The sequence below is a fragment of the Patagioenas fasciata genome, chromosome 12, assembly GCF_037038585.1.
Source record: "Patagioenas fasciata isolate bPatFas1 chromosome 12, bPatFas1.hap1, whole genome shotgun sequence".
Lineage (NCBI taxonomy): Eukaryota > Metazoa > Chordata > Aves > Columbiformes > Columbidae > Patagioenas > Patagioenas fasciata.
In genome coordinates this window covers 6,418,882-6,444,573 of record NC_092531.1, presented here as the reverse complement: position 1 = coordinate 6,444,573, position 25,692 = coordinate 6,418,882, and the positions used below count along the sequence as shown (strand labels likewise).

The 25,692-nt window shown below is 41.0% G+C and overlaps 1 protein-coding gene across 10 annotated transcripts in view; it reads right to left on the bottom strand.

Annotated features, from left to right (window-relative positions):
- NEO1 (neogenin 1) overlaps positions 1 to 25,692 on the bottom strand; it is a 165,409-nt gene that overhangs the window by 51,481 nt on the left and 88,236 nt on the right. For all 10 annotated transcript variants that reach the window (XM_071813736.1, XM_065847835.2, XM_065847836.2 and 7 more), the window contains exons 6-7: positions 4,660 to 4,814; positions 3,756 to 3,876 (exon numbers count right to left, since the gene is read on the bottom strand). In XM_071813736.1, coding sequence (XP_071669837.1) covers positions 3,756 to 3,876; positions 4,660 to 4,814 — 276 coding nt within the window. The remainder of the gene's footprint in view (positions 1 to 3,755; positions 3,877 to 4,659; positions 4,815 to 25,692) is intronic.

The following is a 25,692-nucleotide window of genomic DNA, read 5'->3' as shown; positions in this document are numbered from 1 at the left end:
TGTGCTTTGAGACTTTCCTTAAAGATCAAACGGGTCACCATCACCACAACCTCCCACAGGAACCTGCCAGAAACATCCCTGAACAAATCCAGTTCTGTCCTGAAGCCCAAGGCTGTAATTCTGCTACTTGCTTTTCTCGGTTCTCTCAAAGCTTGAATTAAAGCAGCTCAGGAGAGCTGCTGCCAAGGCTGGCACGACCTTTAGATCTCTGACCAGTTCATTTTAATTCCCGGATAGCATGTACAACACTCACCTCCACCAGTATCCAGTCAGACATGGATAACCTGGGTCAAGAAAATCTTGTTTCCCATGCTGGTAACGTTAATTCACATGCAGGATAACCCTTCTCAGATATACACTATGTTTAACGAAAAATTTCAGTTTAAAGAAACTGATAGTTCCACCACAAAACATCTTGATACCACTGGACACCAGCATCATATTCAATTTATCCACTGCAAGATCTCACTCCCATACAACTCCCAAATACAGCACAGAATGGCAAATAGTATAGAAGTACAGAAATCACACCGTATGCTACACTTACTCTGGAGTTTTGATGGTGATACTGTGCATCTCAAATAATGTTTTGAAATTGTTCTCTAAATAACATGACATATTTGTTTACAGTCTACGATTTTTCTTTATACAGCATTCAACAATCACTCCTTTCATTTTGTCGGTGCCTGCGCACTTGTCAAACGCCTATCGCACAGGGGTGACAGGGAACCATCTGCCTTCCTCCCCAAGGCACCTCCTTTTCCTCATTACCACCTGTTCCGTTTTCAGTCCCCAAATGGCCATTGTGAGCAACACCAGATACGCTGGGAAAGGGCAGGTTATGGGTCCGGGCTCAATTTTTCAGTCTTGTCACCAACATTTAACCTCCACGAGGAAAACCCCCATGTATCCATTACTGAGGTTTCACAGACCACACAAAACAAGGTTGTAAAAACAATGACAAGATATGGCTTTGTTATAATTGAGCATATGATTATATCTGATCCATAAGGAAGATGGTCAGAGGCTGATCCATCAGGATCTAATTTTAAGTTAAAGAAAGGCTTCAGTGCAATTCCCAAAGGCACATGGCCTCCAGGGTGGGCCAGCGCCTGAGAAACAGGGACACTGTGTCCAGTCTCCAAGTATTTGGAAAGTAGTTGGGATGCTTTCCAAGGGCCCCGGGAATTCTGCACCTGAGCTCAAGTACAGGAGATAGTGGTAGAAGAGTATTTATCCAGCTCATTCACCTGGATGCTCCTCCTGGCCCTTCAACCTGCTCCATTACAAACACTTGTCCTAAAATCTCTTCTCACAATTCTCTTCTATACAGTGCAGAAAATGCTAAGTTAGCAATTTCCAAGTTTCCATATTCATTTATTTCCTAAACTTATTACCAGAGAATTACTATTTGAAAATAAAAAAGCCACTCCAATAAGCCTTCACACTATCATTTTCAGCCAGCCAATTCTTTGTTTTGTTTTCCACAAATAACTTCCACTTACATTGCAAGTTTTTCAGAATTAACCTCAAATAACGAAACCCCAAAAGAAACTTGTGGCTGATCAACAGTTGCATTAAGTTTATTTCAGCCCAGCAGAGTCTGCATTTGAACTGGTCTGTGTGGTTCTGCACAACATACACTCACATACATTCCGAATCACCAAAATATTGCTACCTGCAAGGTAGGTTTTGTTGTAGCTGATAATCACATCCCATACCTTATGCCTATTGTATTTAAAATAAAAAAAAAAAAAGTGCGCCCTGTCTCAGAAACTCCATAAGGTCTCTACTTTCTAATATAAATTTATTGAAGATGATAAGCAAAAGGGTTAATGGGAAACAGCCACAAGTTTGCCAATTCCATTTAGGAAGGAGAAGACAGAGAACAGCAAGGGAAGGGGACATGCTGCTAAACGGGAGCAACCTTGATGAACACTTCACATTTTTTACTGAAACTACTTTTCAAATTGGCAAAGTAGGTATTTCTTATCATCTGGTATCAGTTTTTTTAAAGCTTTCTGTATTAACGACTGTTCAGAATAGGTTTTGCTCAAATTAGTGGGTTTAATTTTCATACCAAGACATCTGTCATGAAAGAAGTAATATTTATGAAACCTGCATCCTCTTTCCCTGAATGTTGTTTTCTTCTTTGCTATTCATATATCGGGATAAGGTATTAAAAGAAGGTATCAAACATCTGCATTTGCTTCTACGTTGTATATTATAGCAGTTTTCATCTATCACAACCGAGCCACAGCACATTCACGCCTAATTGCGCTACTTGTTATGCCGCTACTCAACACCAAAGCCAAAACACAATGCAGGTTGGTGATGTACCGGGAGCTTATCGCTACAACTACAATACACCAGCATTACACAGGGGCCACGGAACAGAACGGGACGACTTCGGGGTGCATCTTTACACCCCAGGGAGGCTCCACCATCCTCTGGCAGCGTGCAAAAGAAAAAGGACAGTGTTGGAGGGCACAGTCCTCGGGTGGAAGGAGAAACCGCTGGGCAAACAACAGGGCAGGGAGGGGAAGAAGAGTGAGACCACAGGAACTAAAATAATAACAGTAACAGTCATTTAGAAACCACTACTGGGAACTGGGAGAAAGCACAAACCTGGGCAGGGCGTCAAAACCCAAGTCCATTAATTATTCAGTATTTTTCAAACGTGGAAAATACGGAATAACGTTTCCATTTGAAAGATTTGGAAATTACTCCGGTGATTCATGCATAGAGCAGAAATAAAATTACTTTTAATAATTTCTTCTGGCAAGCTGATGACAGCAGCTCATTGCTGCCGAACGCTACCGGGAGGCTGAAATCCCACAGCTCTGCACTGTTAAAGCCGCTGAACCCCGCACAGGGCACCCGTCTTTCCCCAAATCACTGCGGAATCACCCAGCAAGCAAGGGAGCACACCCGGAGCCAAACCAGAGCCCAGAAGAAGTTGTAGGCGCACAACTACTCTACAAAACAACCAGAAAATACATGGAAAATCCCTCTTTCTGTGGTACGCTCCTAACAGCTTACTCTCTGTACACTGAACGCCAAAAGCAGGTTTAGCAGATTCACATCAGTTGAAATTCCAAGTGTGAAGTTACATTGTGCCTCTGACCACACGAAAAACTGTTTCTCCTAAATCCCTTCCATCCAAATACAAAGAAATTACAATTTTGACCTAATACCCCAAAACAGACAGGCAACACAAAAGTCTCCAAAACTACAGAATTAGTGTTTTCTTGTCTGCCTTGTCTCTCCTCTTATCCTCCTACTATTGGTTTTATTCCTTATGCTCCTAGGAATTGTTTTTAAGAAGCTTACTACTTTTTAAACTAATAGCAGAAAAAAAACCTCCTGACACCAGAATGACTACAGTGCAAATACTTCATTTGGAGTGAGCTCCATAATTGCTTATTTTTGTAATTTCAGTGACCGTTTTCATTTTGGCCTTCCTGCTATTTTTTTTTTTAAATCTCAGCATGCAACAATAGTTCAGATTTCTGGCTACAGTTTATTATTGCACTAAATATTTTCTATATTTTTTCCAAAATACAAGGCTAATCCCACAGAACTCCTTAGTTTCTCCTAAGTAACTTTAAGTGTGCAGAAGATGACACTGAACCTCATATGATTTCAAAATATATCCTGCTCTAGCTGAGTTATAGATGTGACATATCATCTGGAAATGGTCCCTTGGAATTGTTCCTCCCTATCTTTGGCTGTATCATCACGGTTTATCTTACCGAGGTCGAGTATTATCAGCTGGGCTCCAGCCTGGGCATTTCCAACATCGTTTTCTGCAATGCACTGATAGAATCCTTCATCTGATTTCACCAGCCCCAGCACTTGCAGATTATGTTCTTTCTGAGGAGAAAAGGAAAATGACAACGCTTAAAAACAGGTTGTGATTGAAAAACAATGGTGTTATTACGGCATATTGTTACAACAGGAGAAACTTGTGAGCAGTAACGTGAAGAGCGTATTTGGAGTTCCCGTCTGATTTCATCTCTCTTGCACTGAATCCTCAAATTATTCGGTATTGAAAAGCAGCAGCACCTCCTCCTAATGGCCATCATTTTCCAGCATCACCTATCATTGGCAAGTCATAACATTTCCACAGCCATTTTTATGATATTTTAAGCACTGAATATAACCTGAACATATCTACAACCTCAGGTATACCCAATTATACAACCATTAAGTTCTCAACCACGTCTCAATAATGACTTTCACTACCTCTAAAATTTCCCTCTAGAAGTACCGATATACCAAAACTCATGATGCACAACTCAGTTACATTTATGTTTAAACTCCTGTTTGAAATGGTGTTTATGGCAAGCTCGCACTGTAAAAGGTTCAACCAACAAAGTGCGATTTGTGTGTGTGTCTGTCTCGTAGGAAATCTAAGCTATAAAGAAATCAACCCATGCAATATGAGCAACACGCCTCAGTAAACCAACCGAATTACGGAGCATTAAAGGTTTTGAGAAACCATTTCCCATCCAGGCTGCAAACATATAGTACAAAAGTAGTACAATAGTACAAAATCAGGCAGCTGGTCCTTACCAAAGAACCTGTCTGTGGGTTAGAGGACTAACACATAAATCAACAGCTTAAAAATCAGTCACACAGACAATATATACTCACAACGATTTTGAAATAGTCACTGGGGATCACCATGTCTCCATTCTTGACCCATTTCACAGTCGGGGTCGGTTTTCCAGTCACCTCACACTCAAACATGATGTCCATGGATTCGTGAGCATAAATATTTGCAGGTCGCTTCAGAAATTTGGGAGGAACTTCAAATAAAACGGAAGAAAGGGAAAAGATGGTGTCAGTATCCACAAAAACCCATCAATTGTGCCTCTATTCTAAGATAACATACAACGATGGCTTCAGGGATTTGGGCACAAACAGTGGCAACGTTGGCAGTTTTCAGGTCAGGGTTTGACAGAAGCTCATACAAGCTCGGTGTAAAGTTCGACTTGTTCAGGAATCTCCACTTGGATGGACGGTGACTTCAGCTGGAGCTCCGTAAAACACACAACACGTGTAGTTATAGGAGGGCAGCAACTATTTATTTATTCAGAGAAAATCCCTTGGTTGATACACCAGAAACTCTTCAGGGTGTTCTTTGCACTCAAGTCAGTAGGTAACCAAAAACTAAAATTATCTTTAAAAACTAATTTAAAAAATGAACGGAGAGAAAACGGAGATGGAACTTTCCTAGGGCACCACTGCCTTGTGTTTCTGTGGAGAAATCCAGCTTTTCAAATAGATAGTGCTGTATTCACCCAAAGAATTCCTTCATTTAAAACATGTCCCGAAGTTGTTTTTGCTGGTTCTTGACTGCCTTTTAAAACGTACTCAGAGTAAGATTAATTAAAGACAATTAAAACGCATAAAAACTGAGAGATAGAGGATTTTTTGGTAATATAAGCCACAAAGGGTCCAACGCACAGACATGTTAAAAACCTCCTGTGAACACGAGTGCCACCGAACACCATCCAGGACTCTCCACTGCTCCCGGCACAAACAAAAGCTGTTTGAAGACACCTACAATTTTAATATCATCCCTTATGAAGAACATCCACCTGTTTATTTGTTTTTACTCCACTCACTGACATAAGGGCAATTTGCTTACTGATGCTGGCAGGTCTGATTATTCAAGTTCCAGGAAAGTCAAACGCGGTCTTTTGTCCTTTAATATTTATCAAACAAAGGCAAGGTTACAGAGTTTAGGCAAATATTTTATATGCCTCACCTATCAATGGGATTTATTTCATGCTAGGAAATACTAGATCACCTTTTACTTCTTCCTGTTGTAAAGGTTTGTAGGTGGAATTAACATTTTTAAAAACAGAGAGGTGGAAACAAGCAGCTCCCAAACTTCCTCACATTTTGGATTATACATTAGAGAACATACACATATGGAAATATTTATTTCTACAGTAAGAAAACGGCTTAACTCTCAGATAAACATGTAAAACTATATCAGAAACTACATAAAGAGGTACATAGATATCCACTGCTTGAAGTCTCTCACATAGGAGGAAAAATCTAGATGGGGCTGAGTCCAGTTGCCTTTGAGTTCAGACGTACATTGCGTATAGTCAGTTCCAGAAATTTACCAAAATCTCCATAAACCACACCTTAAAAGGGTTCAGCTATTTTTGTACTATCTGTTATAACTGTATATAACTCCGACACTTGACAACTGCCTTCTGAATCTACCTGCGGCCAAATTGCAATTATTTATTCTGTATGAAAACAGTGCCTTTTGTGATAAACCGTTATTCCTCTCTGGCATTTATATTGATTGTGAGTTGCACTATTCCATTCCCTTCCCACATCCCAGCTTTATTTGGGCAGGCCCAACTAGTCCCGTTTGCTTAGTCCTGGTCTAAGTCGCCCGCACTCTCCCTACAGACAGACCTGCTGTGTTTGCTCTACTTTGAATTCAGCTTTGTTAGTCGTAGTTTCAATTAATTGCGCGCAATTCCAGATGCGTCTCACTGGCGACTTGAGAAACGGCATAAACACAGTGTTAGCACTGTGGCAAATGTCTTGCCAATCCATTCCACTATTGGATTTGCCCTTTTCCAGATGCCCCGGACCAATGTGGCAGATACTGTTCTCTCATCCTTAGCCATTTCTAACTAATGAGGAGTTTTGTTCCAGTCTGTTTGATCAATAGTTTATGTTCTCATTCCTTTCAATCTTTCTCCATGTGTACACAGACACACACACACATCGATTCTACAAGTGCTTACACACTTGAAAAAAGGAGAACAGAAAAACTGGAAACATGAAAATGTGAGTTTTTCCGTGAGTTTACAGTGCTCCTATTTTCATAACATACAGGCTAACATTTCATTGCTTAGCCATATATTAAACTTATTACAGGAATCATAATCAACACAAGCCAATAGTGTTCAAAAGCACAAAATATGGACCTTCTGACCTCGGAACACATGGAAACGGCCGTACTGAGCAGCTACACCGTGAATCTCGGGGATGAGAAAAGGGTATGTAAGAGAAGGTCAATAAAATCATGAGTGGCACACGAAAAACAGCTGCTCTGGTTCAGAACTGCCTTTGCCCAAGTCATTATTTGATCAAAAACGTACTAGAACCCGATTTATGTTTAATTAAACCACAGGGAGAGCACCGTAAGGGAACAATGGACCATCACATCCAAAACAGAGTTAGTGCAAAGAAAAGTTCTGGGATTATTTCTGTTTCCTCCACTGGTGTTTCACTGGTAATGAAGACACGTGGAAAGCACCCAAACACCTTCAGTGAGTGACATTGCTTTAACCTGGGGCATCATCTCCAAACCGGCATTTATACTGAATTGTGAGATGCAGTGTTTCTTTTCCACAGCAATGAAAGCTGAACTGGATATCCTATTACCTGCTCTCCAACACTTTTCATTTAGGAGATTAAGAATTTGAAACACATTATTATTTCACAGTGACTTTGCTTTTTTTGGCTTTCAGAGCAAATGCCAAGCTGCTTGCAACTAGATAACCATGTGAGAAGTGCTCACTGTACTATGATTTACTTGCCAGTTAATGAATTTAAAAATGCATTTAAAAGTCACTTTTATCACTTGGTCAATGTTTCGCCTTCACACAGATTAATGCAACGCAAGTACAGATGTGTGTGGTAGAGAAGTTAAATTGATAACTAGAGAGCAAATGAGCCAATTACCATAGAAAATAAGATTTGTAATGGAAGATTATGTGTTCCGTTACCAAACAGACAATTAAACTTCAAAGACGCCTTGGCAGTTCATCCCACTCCTACCCCTCTTAACATTAGCACGCAAACAACAACTTTGGATGCACATTCTGCTTGGTTTTTCAAATGCTCAAGGATCAGAAACCTTCAGATAGCTACATGGAGAGTATTAAAGCAGCATCATTCATCCCAAACTTCACAGACTGTCTCTTTCTTCAATGTCTTTTCAGTGGTCAGTGGCTCTGGCCTGTTCGCTCTCATTATGAGAGGAATTTCACAGCCTTCAGGGGCACAGGCAGAAGAATCTCTTTTCAATTCAGCCATCTGCAGAGCTTCAAATGAGGGAGAAACTAATGACATTGGGTCCTCTCCCTCTCCTGAAGAGCTTTCTTTTCAGCCTGACCATCGCTGATGAGAGACCAGAGGTTTCTGGTCTCGCAACCCCACTTCAAACCCAAAACCTCCAGCCAAGCTGTGACTACACAAAACAAGGCAAAATTAACTAATCAGGACTTTCAGCTTTCTTAGTTACGAGCACAACAAAGCTTCTCCGGCAATAACCAACCCAAAATGCTGCTAAGATCTCACTTTTATCCATGTTAACCTCTCCCCAAAGTCACACCCCTCCACGTCCCTCCCCAGAGGAGGTACAAATCCCTAATGGTGCCAAAGCGGCGACTCCTGAAAACACGTCTGGGCAACAAGGAAAACCCTGCAGAGAAGTCATCTCCAGCAGGCAGGCCCTTTACACCAAAATAATATGAAAAATAAAACTAAAAGTCTACAATATATTTTTAGAAGTATCCAAAAATGAACTAAGCATTGTATGCCTAATACTCCTTACAGGACAGGCAGCTGCACCATTATCTCACTTGCTGAAATACTCCAAACACCGTCTGCTGTACACAAACCACCAAGAAGAGATTCGTTTTCACGCAACAGAAACACAGATTGCAAACCATACTTTAAAAATACTTATTCTCTTTTTAAAATGCATTAATAAATACAGCTGTTGCAGCAGCATCCGACCACAACCGGCTCACACACAGACCGTGAAAGGTACATATCATCTTTATGACGACGTTTTGCTGCTTCCCCTCATTCCGTGCAGATCAATCCCTCTCTTGCTCTCATTGATTCACCAAATTCTATAGACCTGACTACGCTGTTATATATAAGTGGCGATACAAGCACCCTGTATAACACGCTTCTGCAACAGCCTAAGGCAGGCAAAGGACTGAAACGCAACGACTGAAATTTCCACAAAGGAGTTGCCAAGGACAAGACCGAAGTTGCCGTTTCTGCTTCCTCAGCCACCTGCAAACGCCCTCGATCCCCAAAACCAGGAGCGCGCTTTCCAAAGGCACACGATTCCATCACAATTCTTGTCTCTTTGGGGAATTCTCACCTTCTTCCTTCTATACTCTTGCCCACGACTGAAATATTCCTCCATCAATCAATGCTTACCATTCAAAACCAATTTCTAAATCCAAAAGTTCTCCTATCCTCCAAATAGCGGATATAAAATATAAGTAGACTGGATCATTTTTCTGCGTCTCTCCCTGATTAATCACGGCTTAGGCACTCATGGTCAAATGATCTCCATTTTATAACTATATTTCTGCTATAAGCTCTCGGTAGAACCCCAATCTTGTATTTCAGTTAATAACCAGGATTACCAACAGTCTTTAAAGTCGGTATTTAACTATAAAAACCTTTCTATATCAACATAAAAGGATAAGCGCTGACGTATTTTTTCGCCTCCAGGGAGAACAAGATATCCCATTTGGGTACATTACAAATCCTGTTAAAATCCTTTAAAAGTTAAACTTGGTTTTAACAATTGAAAGTGGTAAAGGTATATGAATAAGGACTGTGAAAAGAACATAAAAGTTAAAAAAATGTATATTTAAAACCCAAAATGATGTCACGGGAAAGTCAAAAGCCTTCCCAAGCTCTGAGCGGGGCTGTCACGTCCTTAACACGTACTTAATATGCAGCTGAAAAATCGGCACAGCAAACAAAAGCTGACAAAAAGGGATCTTTTCAGAGAAATACTCACAGAATAGAAAACTGGCAAATGAATATTAAAAAACCCAGTATACCAAGACAAGTTATAAAAATGTAAACTAGTACATGCACAGCATTTTTCATTGCACAGCCCCCAAGTTCCGGTTTATGAACAGAAACTGCAGATCAAAGTTTCTGCGGTAGTGACATTATATTACTTTTCTTACCTACTGAGGTAATGACTGCACGGCTGTTCCTAACAAGTAAACAATCGGTGGCTTTGTTTGACAGCTTCTTTCACAAACTCTATTCTCCGATATGCAGATGCAACTCGAGAGGTGGGAGAAGGGCAGGGATGTTCAAACTGCACTTGAATACACTTATTCCACATTACAGTGAAAGGCTTTTATTCAGATATTGCTAAGGTCTGAAATACGGTCCCTAAATAAACATTGCAGATGCAGGAATGAAGAAAAATACAACATTCAATGATCATTATACTACAACTACCAAGAAACCAGATGAGGATGAATAGTACAGACCAATAATAAAGTAAAATTATATCGATCAGTTAGAAAGGTAGAATAGCTTTGTCAGGATAGAATTCAATAAACGCGCCTTTCTTTTTCAGAGAGAAATAACTGTGCCTTTGTAGGACAGGAAATAATAGCCATAAACTTTGCAGAAAAAGGCCTGAGAAAAATAAAATACTTTATCTGAGATCACAAATATGCCCATGAACTGAACCAGACTCCCAGTATCGTACTGGTGCGAAAGGAGCAACTGTAGCAGGAGGAGACTCACACTAATGCTGCTGAGCGGGTCGTTTGGGGACCGCATTTCAGGAAAGCACACACTTGGATTTACAAGAAAGCACCAAAAATGATCAATGTCTCAGAAAAGTGGCTCCAAAAGAAAAACCGAAGTCCTGGATTCAGTGATTTGAGCACAGGCAAGACCAAGCAGTCATGCAATGGGACACCTCATACAGGAGAGACGGCTTAATACATAAATACTGCAACAGAGAGAAAAATTGTGTGTGTGTGGATATATATATATATATAATTCTTGCACAGGAAAAACTATATGGGAGTAACATCTAGATTCTTGTCCCAGTCTAAAAAAAGAAAAGATATGAGCTTCTGATATGCAGGACTCCACATATTCAGCACAAACTCTCATTAAAAGCCGTGAACTGCCAGTTGGGCGCTTGGATTGGGGCTGCAGCCCACGAGGTGATGCACACACACCCACCAGTGCAACCGGCTGGGCAGTTTCCCAGCTGCACAAACACTCAGCAAGTCCTCTGAGCATCCCTATTAATAGCGGTATTTATGGTTGCACTTGTGGGGCGCCTTAGCATTTGCAGATCAATTCCATACACTAATTGCATGCTGGCATTAAACCTTTGGCAAGACTGCAGCATCAGACACGCTTCCCTTAATCCTATCAATACAAAAAGCTAAAATAATGTCTATTACTGTCATTCGATCCATTCAGCAACAGCGAGGAGTGTTCAGAGCAACAACCTTATCTAACCGGCATCTGCTGAAGATGCAGCATCTGCTTTGTGCTGTTTTCACATAACCAAAGGTTCCTCACCCTGATTAGATTTTGCCTTTAGAAACCTGTTCTCGCTGCTTCCGGATCCGGAGAAGCCTTCAGCAGCACTACTGCTCACAGCAGGACGGTCCATGCGACGCTCCCTGAGAAAATGTACCAGTTTTTGCGTGTCTTGGAGTCCATCAACCATGTGATGTCTCTTGGTTCTTACAACTGAGGAGGAACAAGCATTCATTCCCTATTTGCTCTCCCCATGGTACTCAGGATTTTACAGAAGAGTTTTCAATGTTCCACATGTCTTTGACCATCCTTGTTACATTCTACACCTCCTTTGACTTTATTACGTTTCAGAGGGGAGGGAACGAGAACTGCTCACGGCATTTGATATATAGGACCACCACACATTTACGCAGTGCTGTTATAATTTTTCTCCTTAGGTGCCTATTCCTTTCCTAACCTTTAACTTGGTTTTTAAGATCTTGCATTTTCCCAAGACGTATGTGTCACAACTTCAATATTTGATGCCTGTACAAAATGCCGCAGTTCCAAGGTATGTACCTTTCTAGAACTATCTGTATATAGCACTTTATAGTACATGGAACTTCACCTGCCACTTAATTGCTTAATTGTCTCTTACCCTAGGAGGTGTTTCTGAGGCTCCTCTGTCCACATTCATCCTCGCAGCCCCAATCGCCTCAGGAGCAACAGCAAAGTTTGTCACCCTAGGACCCCCTTTTCCAGAAATCCTCCAATGATGCTGAGCAGCACAGACTTGAAAAACAAACTGCTTGACCCCACTTTCATTTTCTATACCTGTTAAATAATGTATTTATTATCTTATCTACACAAGGACATTCCCTCTGACTCCACAGCTTCATCCTTTGAGGTCTTTAGTGAGAGATTGTTACAAGTGTTCTGGGAAGGGAAGGGCCCTCAACATCCTTCAAAAGGTTCTCAAAAGCGAGGCTTTTCCCCCACAAAATACACACAAATGGATTCAATACACAATATTTCCCAAATGTCTAACACCACTATATTTTATTCAATTTTTCATCAATTTAACTGGTCCGAATGTCAGATTAACTCAGCCACAGTTTCCCAGATTTCCCTCAAAAGACTTCTAAAAATTTGATTTTACGTTGACAAAATATCTTCAGTCTGTTTTTTTCAGTCTCATTAGCTGACTTAAGTGCTGGGTTACACACCACACTGGGGAGCTCAGCACCTCACACCTAAACACGTTGAGAAATGTTGAGTGAATACCATCTGCTCCTGATTTCTTACTGTTCACTTTATGGATTTGTTTCGAAATACATCTTATTAGCTCCACACTTTCAGGTAGGTCCCCCCAAAAGCTCTAATTTAAAAACCCAAAATATTATTTTAAAAAACCTTCCAACTTTGCAGAGAACACAGATCTCAAGATTCCCTTTACCGCTTCAGGCCATCTTCTCACCCCCTTCTCTTGACGTTCAATCATCTGCTGACCCTACGCTTTCTGCTGACAGGCTCGGAAAAAAATATTAGATGTTTATGTTATTAGCAAATGATTGAAAGCTTTGTACTATTTTACTTGCATACCAATAAGAGAAAAATAATTAGCTTTACTTTGCAGTTAGATTTCTGGTGGGGTTTTGGTGGTGGGGTGTTTTTGTCTTTCCAAGAGAATTTCTGACAAGTATTAGACGTTCACTGTGAACATCACACATTTCCTTAAACAAATGCCACTCTACTTGCCAAGTATTGAACCTTTATTGGCTGTGCTGTTTCATTTTGGCTTTAGCAAGCTTTCTTGATATTATGTAGATCCCTTTTAATAAGGCTAAATGCTGATGGTGATGACCAGTGCCACCCCTCTGGAGAGGCAATCAATTCTCCAGCCCTAACGCTGTGCTTTTCAAATACAAGTCTGGAGTCTCCATTTAAAGAGATTGTGTGTTAAAAATTTCAAACATACCCAGTGCAACACCTCCCCCATGAAAACACAGCATCGCATCTCCTCTGATCTGTGTGAACTTCTGGAGTGTGGGCAGAGCTTGATCAGGTCACAGGGGGAGGATCGAACACCAGCAACACGATGCTGAGAAGTTCAATTTATTAAGCAGAGCAAGCAAAAGAGAGGCTGGGGCTGGGAGACTTCTATACTCAATGTAACAGCAGCCCAGCCCAACATCACCCTGCTAGGGGTGCACTCTGTCTGGGGTTCTTCAGCAGCTGCTCTGCTCCTCTGTAACATCAGACCGATATTTGGGGGATGTCTCAGTCGATGAGGATGCACTGAAACGCTTCCCCCAACACGGCCTATTCCTAGCTCTGCTTAACAAGCCGAGGTTAGCAGCAGCACATTGGCTGGTGTTCATTCCCCATCATCCTCCACAACACGAACAGGTGAAGAATGGGGGCAGGCCTCGGAGGATGGTGTGGACAGCTTTTGGGACAGCCCGGGTGGGAGCACTCGAGGTCAGTGTGCTGCACGGTGTCATGGGAGCAACACAAAGCGCAGCTTTCCACCAGGAAAGAACCACCCTGGAGGAGGATGGCAAAGCTGCAGGGCCTGGCACCGCCTGTGCAAGGCAGTGCTATGAACATGGTGGAAGCCCATGGTGATCAAACTACCCTCAAACACTGTACCTGTCCTAGACGGTGACACTTTTGGCAATAGTGAAAGCCTGAGATTTGTTACTGACTGTAAGTTCTATCTGCTTTCACCTATATGGTCATACTCTGCAAACAGCCCTGTGCTGGGAAGGATAGTTCTGGTGGGTGAACCACAACCAGAGCTCAACAGGGAGATGCCAAAAGCAGGTGCAGTAACAGCACAGCCGTCCTGTAGTTTTATTTTCAACGCACAGTAGGATGAGGGTGTATGCTCGTATGGCCACAGCATCCTAAGGGATCCGGGGGTTTGAGCTGGGGAGATGATGTGCCAGCATCTTCCCAGCTGGTCGCTGCATGGATGAAACACTGAACTTTGTACAAGGATCTATGAAAAGCTGCTTTCATAAGACTTCAGAGTATTACAACCACTAGCGAGTAACTGCTTGTTCTGTACTAAATTGTAACTATTTTGCACTCGACAGGTGAGTGCACAGAAGAAAGCTTAAACTATTTGGAGACTAACAACGTTCAGTGTAAGTGAATGAATAGTATGTGTGTGTACAAAACCTGCACTAGCCAGATGTCAGTGAGCCCAGCCTGTGCAATGACACGGGACGGCGACAGCTTCACCGCGGACATGAGGAGAGCACAGTGGGGAGGTCGAGGGTGGTGAACGATGCGAACAAGAAGCGAGTGTGACGGCCTTGGTGCAGGGACAGACTCTCACACCACGGTACCACCACGGCCTGACGCGATGGACGAGAGACCACGGGCAGGCACGTGCTCGACTGCTCCAGCTTAGCACCATCACACTGTTTGGTGTTCCTTCTTCCAACACAAACCCCATTTCCCATTTTGTGCACTTATTTTTCCTTCTTCCTATCAGAGCTTTGCAAATTTCTGTTCTTAATGTGCCGATACAGAGATTTTGCCGCAATACCTTCTGCACTTATCTCCCCTCCAGCATTGGTAGTAAAACCCTCCTATGACCATTTTTAATGTTAAAACCCTTTTTGTTAAGGCTGAGCCCACCCCTTGTGTACGGACACCCTCTGTGAAAACTTCTGGAGACACGGTCTGGATTAACATGCTGTTATCGGGGGGAACAGCGCAATTAAGTCATGACAAAGAACAGATGACAAAATAGATTTCTCTATTAAAATGAGATATCCAGACCATATGTAAAACCTTAACAATCACAGTAAACTAAAAGAGAGCTCACTCCCAATTCTTATCAGTGGCTATTACTGATTATTATTCAAAGCAGGCCTTCTAAGTAACTTCTAGGATGATTTTTAGAAGTAAAAATCTTCATGTAAGCATCAGTAATGTAAAAAATGTTACATCATGTTTTACTAAGCCCTCTTTCCCCAGCCCTTCTGAGAGGAATCAAGTCTGTTTGACCCTGAATCTACTCCACATACCATGGAAACATCTGAATAACATGAACGCTCATCAAAATTTAAAATTCTCACAGCAGCGCCAAAGGCAATGAAATTTTTATTGAATTCCAGAGCCCTGGTTTTCTGCACAGGGAACACAAGGTGCAGAGACAGCCCTGGGCAAGATCGAGGCCCAGACACTCAGGTCCTTGTTTCCAATTTTCAGTGCAAAGCTGCTTGCGATTGAAACCCCCAGTTTGGGTTCCTATCGTGACACCTCTCAAGAGCAAAGCTGCAAGAGAAGCTTAAAAGATGGTTTTGTTTAGAGCCCCCAACTGTTCTAAAATGCCACTGCCTAAATAAAACACTAACGCGGATCCTCCGTTTATACTGAGACGATCTACTGAAGGGATCTGCAGCATCGCCTCAATCACTGTGGAAAATAAAAGCCTTTCCTTCTGGCGTTCAGATACTTATTCTGGATATGGGTGGTGGGTTTGTTTCCTGAAAGGTGTGTTTAAAACAGTTGCCAGCATCGCAAACACGCGGCATGATGTACAAGTTCAAACACATCCAAAAAGTTGTAGTCCTCAGTAAACTGCAGTATCATGTGGTTTATCATTACTCATTTATTAGTGCATAACAAGTTTTTAAAGACAATTACCACACTTAATGCATCTATAAACACTGTAGTGTTGCCATAAAGCTCCTAAATAATTATGCGATTCTGACAACTAAGATGAGCCTTTCCAGCAGACGGCAAACCAAAGGTTCGGTTGTTTTCTGAGCTATTGTTACAGGTAAAGTTGAGGTCTCCATCTACAGTGAAGGATACCCGTGTGTTTAGGTAATAACAAGTTTATAACTTGTTAAAATAGGAACATGGCAAATCTTCCACAGGCATTTTCTTCTTTGAGCTGTAGTTTTCAAAAACTCAAACTTCACAATTGTTTAGATCTTATTGATCAGCGAAGGAAAAACTGGACTTCAAAATTCTTCATGTCAACGATGCATGAAAGCAGGGAGATGGCTGGAGAAAGGAGAGAGGACTGCAAACAGCAAGATGGGGTGAGAAAGCTGAACAGGTGGGATAAATTCAAGCACAGAGCTGGAGAGAAAAACGAAAGACTCATAACATTTCTCAGGGAGTGGGACTGACGGATACAGAAAAAAGGTGGCAAAGAAAAACAGGTAAAAAGGCACAAACTGTCTGAAGAGGCAGAGGAATAGGAATCAACTGAGAGAAGAGCAGGCGGCTGGAGGGACCCAAAATCTGCACAGCAGGATTCAGTCGGAGACCAGAAAGGATAACTACGGCTTAAAAAGCAAATGCAGCTTCTGACAGGTGACTTGCGGTCAGGTCAGTGCTGGAGCGGCAGAGCCGCTCACTGTCTGCGGCACATAACACGGCTCTAATGGGACACATGAAGAGAGGCGCGTTCTGAAAAATCAATGTTTAAGTGTCTCAAACTGGGCGCTAAAACAGCTGGATACAGTTCAGCTTAATTCTTCTGCGTCTCAGTCAATTTTTAAAAGGGATGCGATAGCACTTCGTTTCAGTGCAGTGCAAAAATGCATTCATTAGTGTTTATGAATGATTCAGGTTCCATGGCGCTGAATGCCAAACAAGAAATAAATATGGATTTGAACGGAGCATAATAAATAAATCATGGTACTACCCCCTGAATAAGAAAAAAATATGAAATATTGAATATTTTCTCAATATATGAGTACTGTGAAGTTTGTGCACTGCACAAGGCAGTGAGCTCCTGTGGAGAAACAGCAGGAGAACATGTATTTTAAGATTTCCATAAGTCCCTCCCATAACAAGAAGGCGACAAATCCAAGTCAGCTAGCCTTGAAATTCCGTATATTTGTGCAGCCTTCACAACATTTGTGTGCTGGAGACTGAGAAGCTGGCCAAGGCCAAAGAGACCACAGATTTTAAGATCATTTCAAATACCAAACTGTCTGCAAACAGTAAAAATGACTGCTTGGATGTACTGCTCCACTAAGCCGCTCTCATCTGGATCAAAGCGCGATGTGAGCTCCAACACCGGGCTCTCACAGGAACCAGCCGCATCCCCACGCTCATCGCCCACTAGGAAAAAATGACCTTTTAATGTCCAAAAAAGATGGAGAGTTTATTAGTTTATTCTTTTCCATTTTGTTTGGGTTTTGGCTTATAATGACGCAAATGCTTGCTTTGCGCATCAATTAAGAGTTATCCAATGGCTTCTATTTCCAGATCAATGAACGCGGGCCGATCTTCACGTCAAAGTCCCTTCTCATTTACAAATCCCCTACCAATCCAATAATAGTTGCCACATAAGGAACAAGCAAACAAGCTAAGACTGCAGTCTGAGAAGATACAACTGCAAAAGATACAATAAAGGCCTATAATATTGTGTCTGGTATAGTGGGGCAATAAGGACAGATTGCTTCAGCCTTTTCCCACACAAGCTAGGAAAATACTTGTTTTTTTAAAAGGGAGAGCTCTTCCTACAGCAAATGCACCCAAAGCACCAGCTGTGCCTAAAGGGAACAGTCCCTTTTCTGCCTCGGGATGCAAACCTTAAAAACCATTTCGCTGTGCTCAAAGATCAAGTGTCTTACGAAAACAAATATGAGTTAGAGGCAGGATGGGCTGGAATAGCTTTCAGCTGCTGCGGCTGAACACAAGCACCGCACCGCTGCAACGCTGCGCTGGACCAAGATACTGTGTTCTGATTTCCCTTTTTTAAAAAACAAATTAAACACTGGATCCTAACAATTGAAGTACCTGAGGCAAACTTAAGGCAATGTAAGTAAACTGTATGATTAGTTGCACAGAGGCACACCTAACTAATCTCCCAGCTTTCTAGATTTATTACAGATGGAGTGTGGGGATGAGTTTCTCAGCACGCTGCAAGAATCAGTCTCAACAAAGCACAGACCTCACTCGAGCTCTTTTTTCTTAACTAAATCCAGTAAGTTTGGGGTTCCTTAAAGTAGATAAATCAAGGCAGATATTACGGATAAGGAGCATATGTCAAATCCATCAAAGAAATGTTCAAGTTTGCAATATTTTAGAAAACCATTCTTCCTAGCAAACACAAATAGACTGTGGAGCATCCATAAAACACTTATACAAACTGTTAATAGATCAGGAAGAGATGATGTAAGAGTCTCAGTTACTCACATTTCAACTTAGTAAATTAAATACTGACCACTTGAACATAAATAAAGCACTAGAACTTCCCTAGTAAAAAGCTGGTATATAATTCTAAAGAATATCTTATTTCATATTTTTAGTACAATAATTCATCACTATTTTAACAAAAAGGGAAGAGCGCTCTTTCAAACAAAATTTTACCTATCTGAGCTATTCTCGGCAAACAAAAAAATTAAACTATTCCCCTTCATATATAACATTTTTCCGCACTTTGATGAAATTCCTCTTGTACTTAGAAAGCAATAATCAGTAATTATAATCCAATGTGAAACTAAAGAAACCAAGTTTCAGTTTTGCAAGAGAACCAGCTTAAGATTTGAAGTCACAATTTTTTGCCCAACTACTCAAAGCACTGATTTAATGTTATTGTATCATTATTACGATGATGCAGAGCTTTACCAACAGTAATATGGAGAAAAGAGCCAATGGAAACCACTGAAGAGGCTTCATAAAAGCTTTATTCCTTGTATTCAACTGCACTTGCTTACAGTCCAGTTAAATTTTACATAAGTTAAGAGGTTAATTGTTTAAATCCTCAGTTCTCACACTTGTAATCCTCCGAGTTGATGCCTATACCAGCTATAATCAAAAGAGGTGGCAGGGAGATTAGCAACTCTGCAAATCACTCCTATAATGGTTAATCACACTAATGATAATTTAAGCAAATTAGCAGAGCAATAACCATGCAACGTTCAGATTAAGTATACGACTGGAAGGAAATGTACAGTCAGTGCCAAGGATAGATACACTACGGTTCGCAAAACCTCAGGAGCCTGATCTTGCGTAACGCAACCTCATTTTTCATCCCGCAAAGCCTCCAGTGGTTCTTTTCCCTCCCCACGCCATGCAAATTCTTGGGTAGCTGTCCAAAACAAAGTTTCAACCAATTCTTTAAAGCACAATGATGTGGGCCTTATGTATTTTCTGCCTCAAAAAGAATGTGACAGGATAGCGCTCGCACGCTCTTTTTCTATTATTTTCTCACTAGAACCACCTTCCTAAGACATGATTTATTCTGACTATGTGGCATTTTGTGATGTGCTAGCGAGGAAGCAAACAGGCAAAAGAGAAATGCTATAAATCAGAGCTATGATATTGGTGATGCTGTCAGTAAACAAAGTTATTAATTATACATGGACTGGAAAAGCTGAAGAAAAATTATTTGCCCAAAGGGGATAGGAAAGGCAAAATTATATTCTAAAAATTCTCCCCGAAGCATCACACAGAGCTTACAGTAAAACATCTGAACTGACTAAAATGCATGCTTAACAGCATCAACTCAACTCTCAGAAGCCGTGAGCTGCTAAACTCAGCTCAAAAGAGACTTTCATTACACAAGACTGACATATTTTAAATCGCACTTCTGGCCTCTTAGTTTCATGACGATGCACAAAGCCGCCTTCAGCTTCTCGAGACAGCGCGCGGCCCGGCAAACGTGAAGGGCACCATGCATTTCGTAAAACATATTCCATTAGAATAAACAGAGAGAATTTATTTCAAGTTGAAGCTCCAAAATCCTATTGAGTTTGACAACTTTCAGAGCACACATGATTATTTTCGAAGGCTGCTAAAACTTCTGTATCTCCGTTAAGTACAATTCCACCCTGCAACACGGCTACACCAAAACACCGCTGTCCTACTTATCTGTTCCTTGTGCTTACAGATCTTCACTGATAAAAAGGACTTTTGGGAAGAGTTTGCAACTTGCACACCTACCGCTGGTGCAGGAAATACATTTATTGTTTAGTAAGCGTGTGTTCTGTGTGTATTAACTTACTGAGGACAGTAAGGTTTCAGTGGGCCCTTGGGTCTTTCAAGTATTGTAACTTATTGTAACTTCTGTCAAACACAAAACCCCCCTTGTACTTAAGCTGTATTTACAGAACAAAGTACTTCATGGGAACTAAAGGCACCTGATGGAGTCAGAGCACGGAGCCAGCAGAATGGCACGTCTAGAGCACAAGGGTGCTTTCAATTACCTCCAGTACAGCAATTCATGCCCTCACTTGTCAAATGGGTTTTGTTTAACACTACACTGAGGGTATAGGTGACCTAAAAAAGCCAAAAAGAAAGACCACAGAAGAAATCTTTGAGTCAGCATTTGAAAATAAACAAGACTAGCAGACTGCCTAGAAAAATATTCAATATAAAAAGCTATTTCTGCCATTTACAGACAATTAACTGGCCTGCTGTGGGCCCCATCTCCTCCTATCTCGTATTTGGGATCCTGCTCACGTTTTCTTCCAGCACCTTTGTGAAGAGAGAACCTCAGAAGCCTCACTGAGGAGCATAAAACAACTTTATTACACAGATCACCCCTGCCCCAAAGGTCTCCACATCGACTATCCAACAGTATATTGAACCTAAATCGAGACCGTAACGAAAGAAACTGTATTTACTCGAGGAATCGTAACTGTGTGGTGGTTTTCTTTTTAATTATTCTTATCATGAAGAGAAACTAATTAACTGCAAGACTGCATAGGGAATAAGGCACCGCAGATAACGCCGTGCCTCCTTACAACAAATTAGTGGATTGTTTCGTGCGTGTAACTTTGGGATAAACTTCCTTGCCAAGGACTGCAGGTTTGATAATGAGACATCTAGTAACTGCAATAACCTATCTCCCATTAGAGAAATAAATTATCTGCTGGTATGGGCCTCAGCTTAATGATCATAAAAATTTAACTTGAAAGAAAGTATATGTAGACTTTATGGCACGGTCTGTCTCTAGAGACTTATTGAAGTAATGCATGGTGTTCTTCATTTCCATTTTAACACCACCCTCAGATTTCATCACAAAACTCAGAGCAGCAAAAACAATGCAAAAGTCTCTGTTGAAATGAAAAAACTTTACCCTTAAAACCTCTAAATCCAAGAATCAAACGTAAAGCTTGATTCAACCAATTAAACATGGAAGGATGACCTCAATACACAGAGAAAAATACTTGCCATTTAGGGCACAATTTCTATAAAAAGAGTTCTCACTTAGAAGAAGAAGGCATTTTAATGAGTTGCTTAGTTCACACATGCAATTCTTCTTGGAAGGCTTTGGCATATGCAAGTTAAAAATCACTACTGAATCTTTCATTTTTTTATTTTTAATTGAAATTCTGACATCTCATTTTGATAGGGAAGAAAAATAATAACAAAAAACTGTAGTCTATCTCTAGTTTTTATTTACTGTAACCTTCAATCCTTCACAAGTACTGAAGAGCACTTGGAATAAGGAATCAGTCGGGCTACTTGACTGTCCTACCCTTCAACATCACTGTATGAAAAACACGCCCCATAACATCAGGTTAGTTGTGCAAAGAACGAACTTTCCACCCAGTATTAATTAACTCCCAAGGAATATAACAGTATGCTTCATATAGTGTATTATGTATAGACATGTGTGACATTGATGATGTGACAAAACTCGTGGAATTAACGCTTTTTGTTTCAAACAACCTGAAGGACAAAACATCATCCAAGAAACAAGCTGAAACTAGGTATAGAAAAGAGAGATGGCCAGCTTCACTGCGTGTCTTCCCAAAGCTAAAAAGCCATCTCAACATTATTAATATTTCAAATATGCATTTTAGTGCAAGGCAGCAGTATAATGAACAACAACCCGGGAAAGGTGTCACTAACAACCTCAGCTTGTTTTTCTAAAAGTCACTCTGTAAGGAAAAGTATTCCTTTCCATAAAGCGGCAGCTGGCTCAAACCCCCATCAACGTGATCTTAATTTATTAGAAATTCTAGCCGAAAGAGAAACCAGCTTTTACAATTCCCTTAGTTCAATATCAGTTTCTACATGGTAGATATTTAAGACACTGCTGCTTAATTTAGTAACATTTTCATTATCTCCAAGGATTTCACTCAAGAACATTTACAAGGAAAACCATTTGGGTGAATTGTATGGGTTACTGGTAATTTGGTTTTGTCTTTCTTAATGGTATTTTTAATATATCTATAAATAAATCACAAAGCTTTTCTGAAATTAAGTGTAGCTCATCTTCCTTGCATATGCAGTTATGGAGACATCACCTCCCACCCCCATACAGTTCAGCTACGGGAGCTTCGCCCCAAGGATCTGCTCTTTGTCCTCATTTACACGGAACCATGTGGGGCTGGTTTGCAATTGTTCTTTCAGCGCCATAAAAATCTGCTTGAAAATCATGCAGCACCTACGTAACAAACTGAACATTTTTCCAAATGCAATCAAATTGCCTAATAAATTATAGATGTTTCATGTAAAAGAATCTTGTGATAAACGGTTGCTGGGTACTTGGAAAAGAGAATTTTTTAAGAGAAAAAGCCCACCTAGCAACACTATGAGCTCCAGCCCATTGCTGCTACCCCTGCTGGGTTGCTGCAGACAGCTCGTCCCCAGGACGGTGTCCAAACCCAGCGAACGGACACATCCGTGGTCCTTTGGTGTCCTTCCTGCCCGTCCCAGGTCGCGGCGCAGGGCAGAGCTCATGCTGGGAGCACCATCAAAGAGCGGGACTCATTTCAGGACCCCGTCCTGTGCCAGGAGCGTTGCAGACGCTACACCCATTTCCTGTTCCTCGTCCTGGTCTGTCGGGGCTGGATGTCACGCTCTGATAGCTGAATGTATCACACATACCTCAGCAGCACGGTTTGTACCAAAAAGCACCTGTTAACGTAATGAGTGCTGGGTCTGTGAAGTCTCCACAGCACCTCACTGACCTGGGGATGGTTCACACCAGTGGGGATGCTGCTCTTCAAGGCACACACACAACCCCTGTCTTCACCACCAGGTTCAACCATTGCCCTGTACTTGCCCTGACCACAGGAAATGGACTCTGCCCAAGCCTGACCTCAGGTAAGCTCAGAAAACCAGCCCAGCCCTAGTTTGGGGGAACATTTTCCCCCTTTGAACACTGAAAAGCAAGAGGAAGCAGCAGTGCAGGGATCATTGCTTGGGAAAGCTCCCCAGTCCTTGCTACAACATTAGGTTTGCACTGTTTCCTAACACTGCCACAGAATTTTCAACATTTGCCTTGATACAAGGGAATCATTCAAAATTCCAGCAAACCTCATTCATCATTTTTGGAAATACGGTTGAAGAAAACACATTTTTGGGCCCCTATTAAGAATCGTAGCAAGCTCTCTCCAACAAGCTTAACTGGTAACAGTCCTGAACTATGGCAAGGACTGGACTGTTCCTCCTGGTCTTAGAGAAACGTGAAGACATGCCAAAAAATTTACAACGGTTCACCAACTGTAGTGCAAGGTTTAGAACCAGGCAGAGGGAACCAGAGGTTCTGCTGAGCCCACGTCCTGCAGAACAGCACTGAGCAACAGAAACAGATCACAGCATCTTTAAACACAACAAAACCACAACCTTTTGCATGATGCAAAGAACCATTTATATCTGTGGAAGTTTACATTTAGTATTAAAAATTACTCATCTCATGTAGATGGACAATTTGGGTCTCCAGGTAAAGCCTGAGCAAGTGATACGGTCTTAAAATAACACTGCCATCTCCTTCCTCCCCATTTTGTGTATGTTCTGAACATTTCTTTACCACTTTTCCACCAGTTCCATTATCCTTGAACACAAGTTTACTCAAAAATTATCTATATTCATATGTAGTTAAATTCACAAGCAAACTATACAACTCCATAAACATTAAACTACACTTCAGAGCAAGGACTAGCAGAAAGGCTTTTCGGATAGCACAGTGAAGTGCAATGATTCTGACCAAAATTACAGTGAATTCAGCTTATCAATCTTCCTAGCATCAGACTCCTCTGACTGTTCCTTTTGCATCACTACGGCGCAAAGATCATTAACAAAAGTCACCTTTACAATTTCAAGGGAAAGAAACAACATGTACAAAGCTGTTGTACTCTTCTTGCTTTAAACATCTTCCCCCAGAGTTCAGAGATAAAAACAATACTTTGTTCCAAACACACGCCATGGACAGCATCAGGTTTAGTGCAGCATCGTCTGAATCTATAATTGAAGTGCAGCCTACTATCAAAGATACAGCACTGAGCTTAATTACAACAGAAATCGATAATCTCGAAACTATGTGAAACATTTTAGCAATTTCCAGTGTTGGTTCAAATTTCTGCCCTAGAATTGTATCCAATAATGATGGAAGCTTAATGCAAAAATAAGAGTTACCCATATTATTCTGAGCTTTTCAAACATCTACAATCTCTTGAGAACTGTATTATCTTTTAACAAAGCATCTGCTGCAGCTGAAGATCTGGTCAGATGTACTTCTGGAAAACAACTCTAAGATTTTCTACATTAAAGGTCTTCTTTCTTAAGACTTTCTTTAAACTCCAAACAAAACAGTTAAGTTTAACTCAGGCTGGTTAGTAAATAAAACTGAATAAAGCTGCTCTTTGTGCAAGAGAGGGAAACCAAAGACAGGATTGAATGTTCCTACTCCACAAGCTCAACGGGAAATCAGGCAACTGTGACTAACAGGTATTATAACGACGCAACAACCAAGTCTGCCTGTTTCCCATGCACTAAGTTTAAAACCAGATCTTTCTCAATATTTTCTGAGATGTTTACAAAAAGCATTCAAATGAGATGTTTAAAGTCCCATTTCTCAATACTAGTGTAAAAGGGACCCCTTTTTCAAACTATTTTTAAAGCTTCATCGACAGCTTTAGACCTTATCATCCCTAAGTATAAAAAACAGAAATTAAACCCATAAACAGAAATAGAAAATAATTCATATAAGAGCATAACCCCAACTAGTTTGAAATACAAAATACTTACAATATAGGCTTGAACTCGCTTTCTTTTATTATCTCAATTACTACCCAGCCCTTGCACAGGAAACACAACAAATGTTTTCTTACACCGCAGGTCTGACATTGCAATCTACGTATTTCTTGCTAGAATGAGGATTTACAATTAGCATAAAGCTTTTCAGCTATACTGAAAATATTTCTAGCATTTCCTTTCAAAACACAAAATTGATAATTCTATCAAAACACTACTGCATCGTTTTTTTCCATACAATTTTCTCTGGCAGCTTGCACGAGGTAGCGATCGGCCTATTGCCATGTGCAACCTCTCATTTCTCACTACAGATACCCCAAAATAAAGCTTTCCTTTCTTATTTTTAGTTTTAGTACATTAACACAGCAAGGCATCTAAGGTATAATATTTAAGATACGCTAT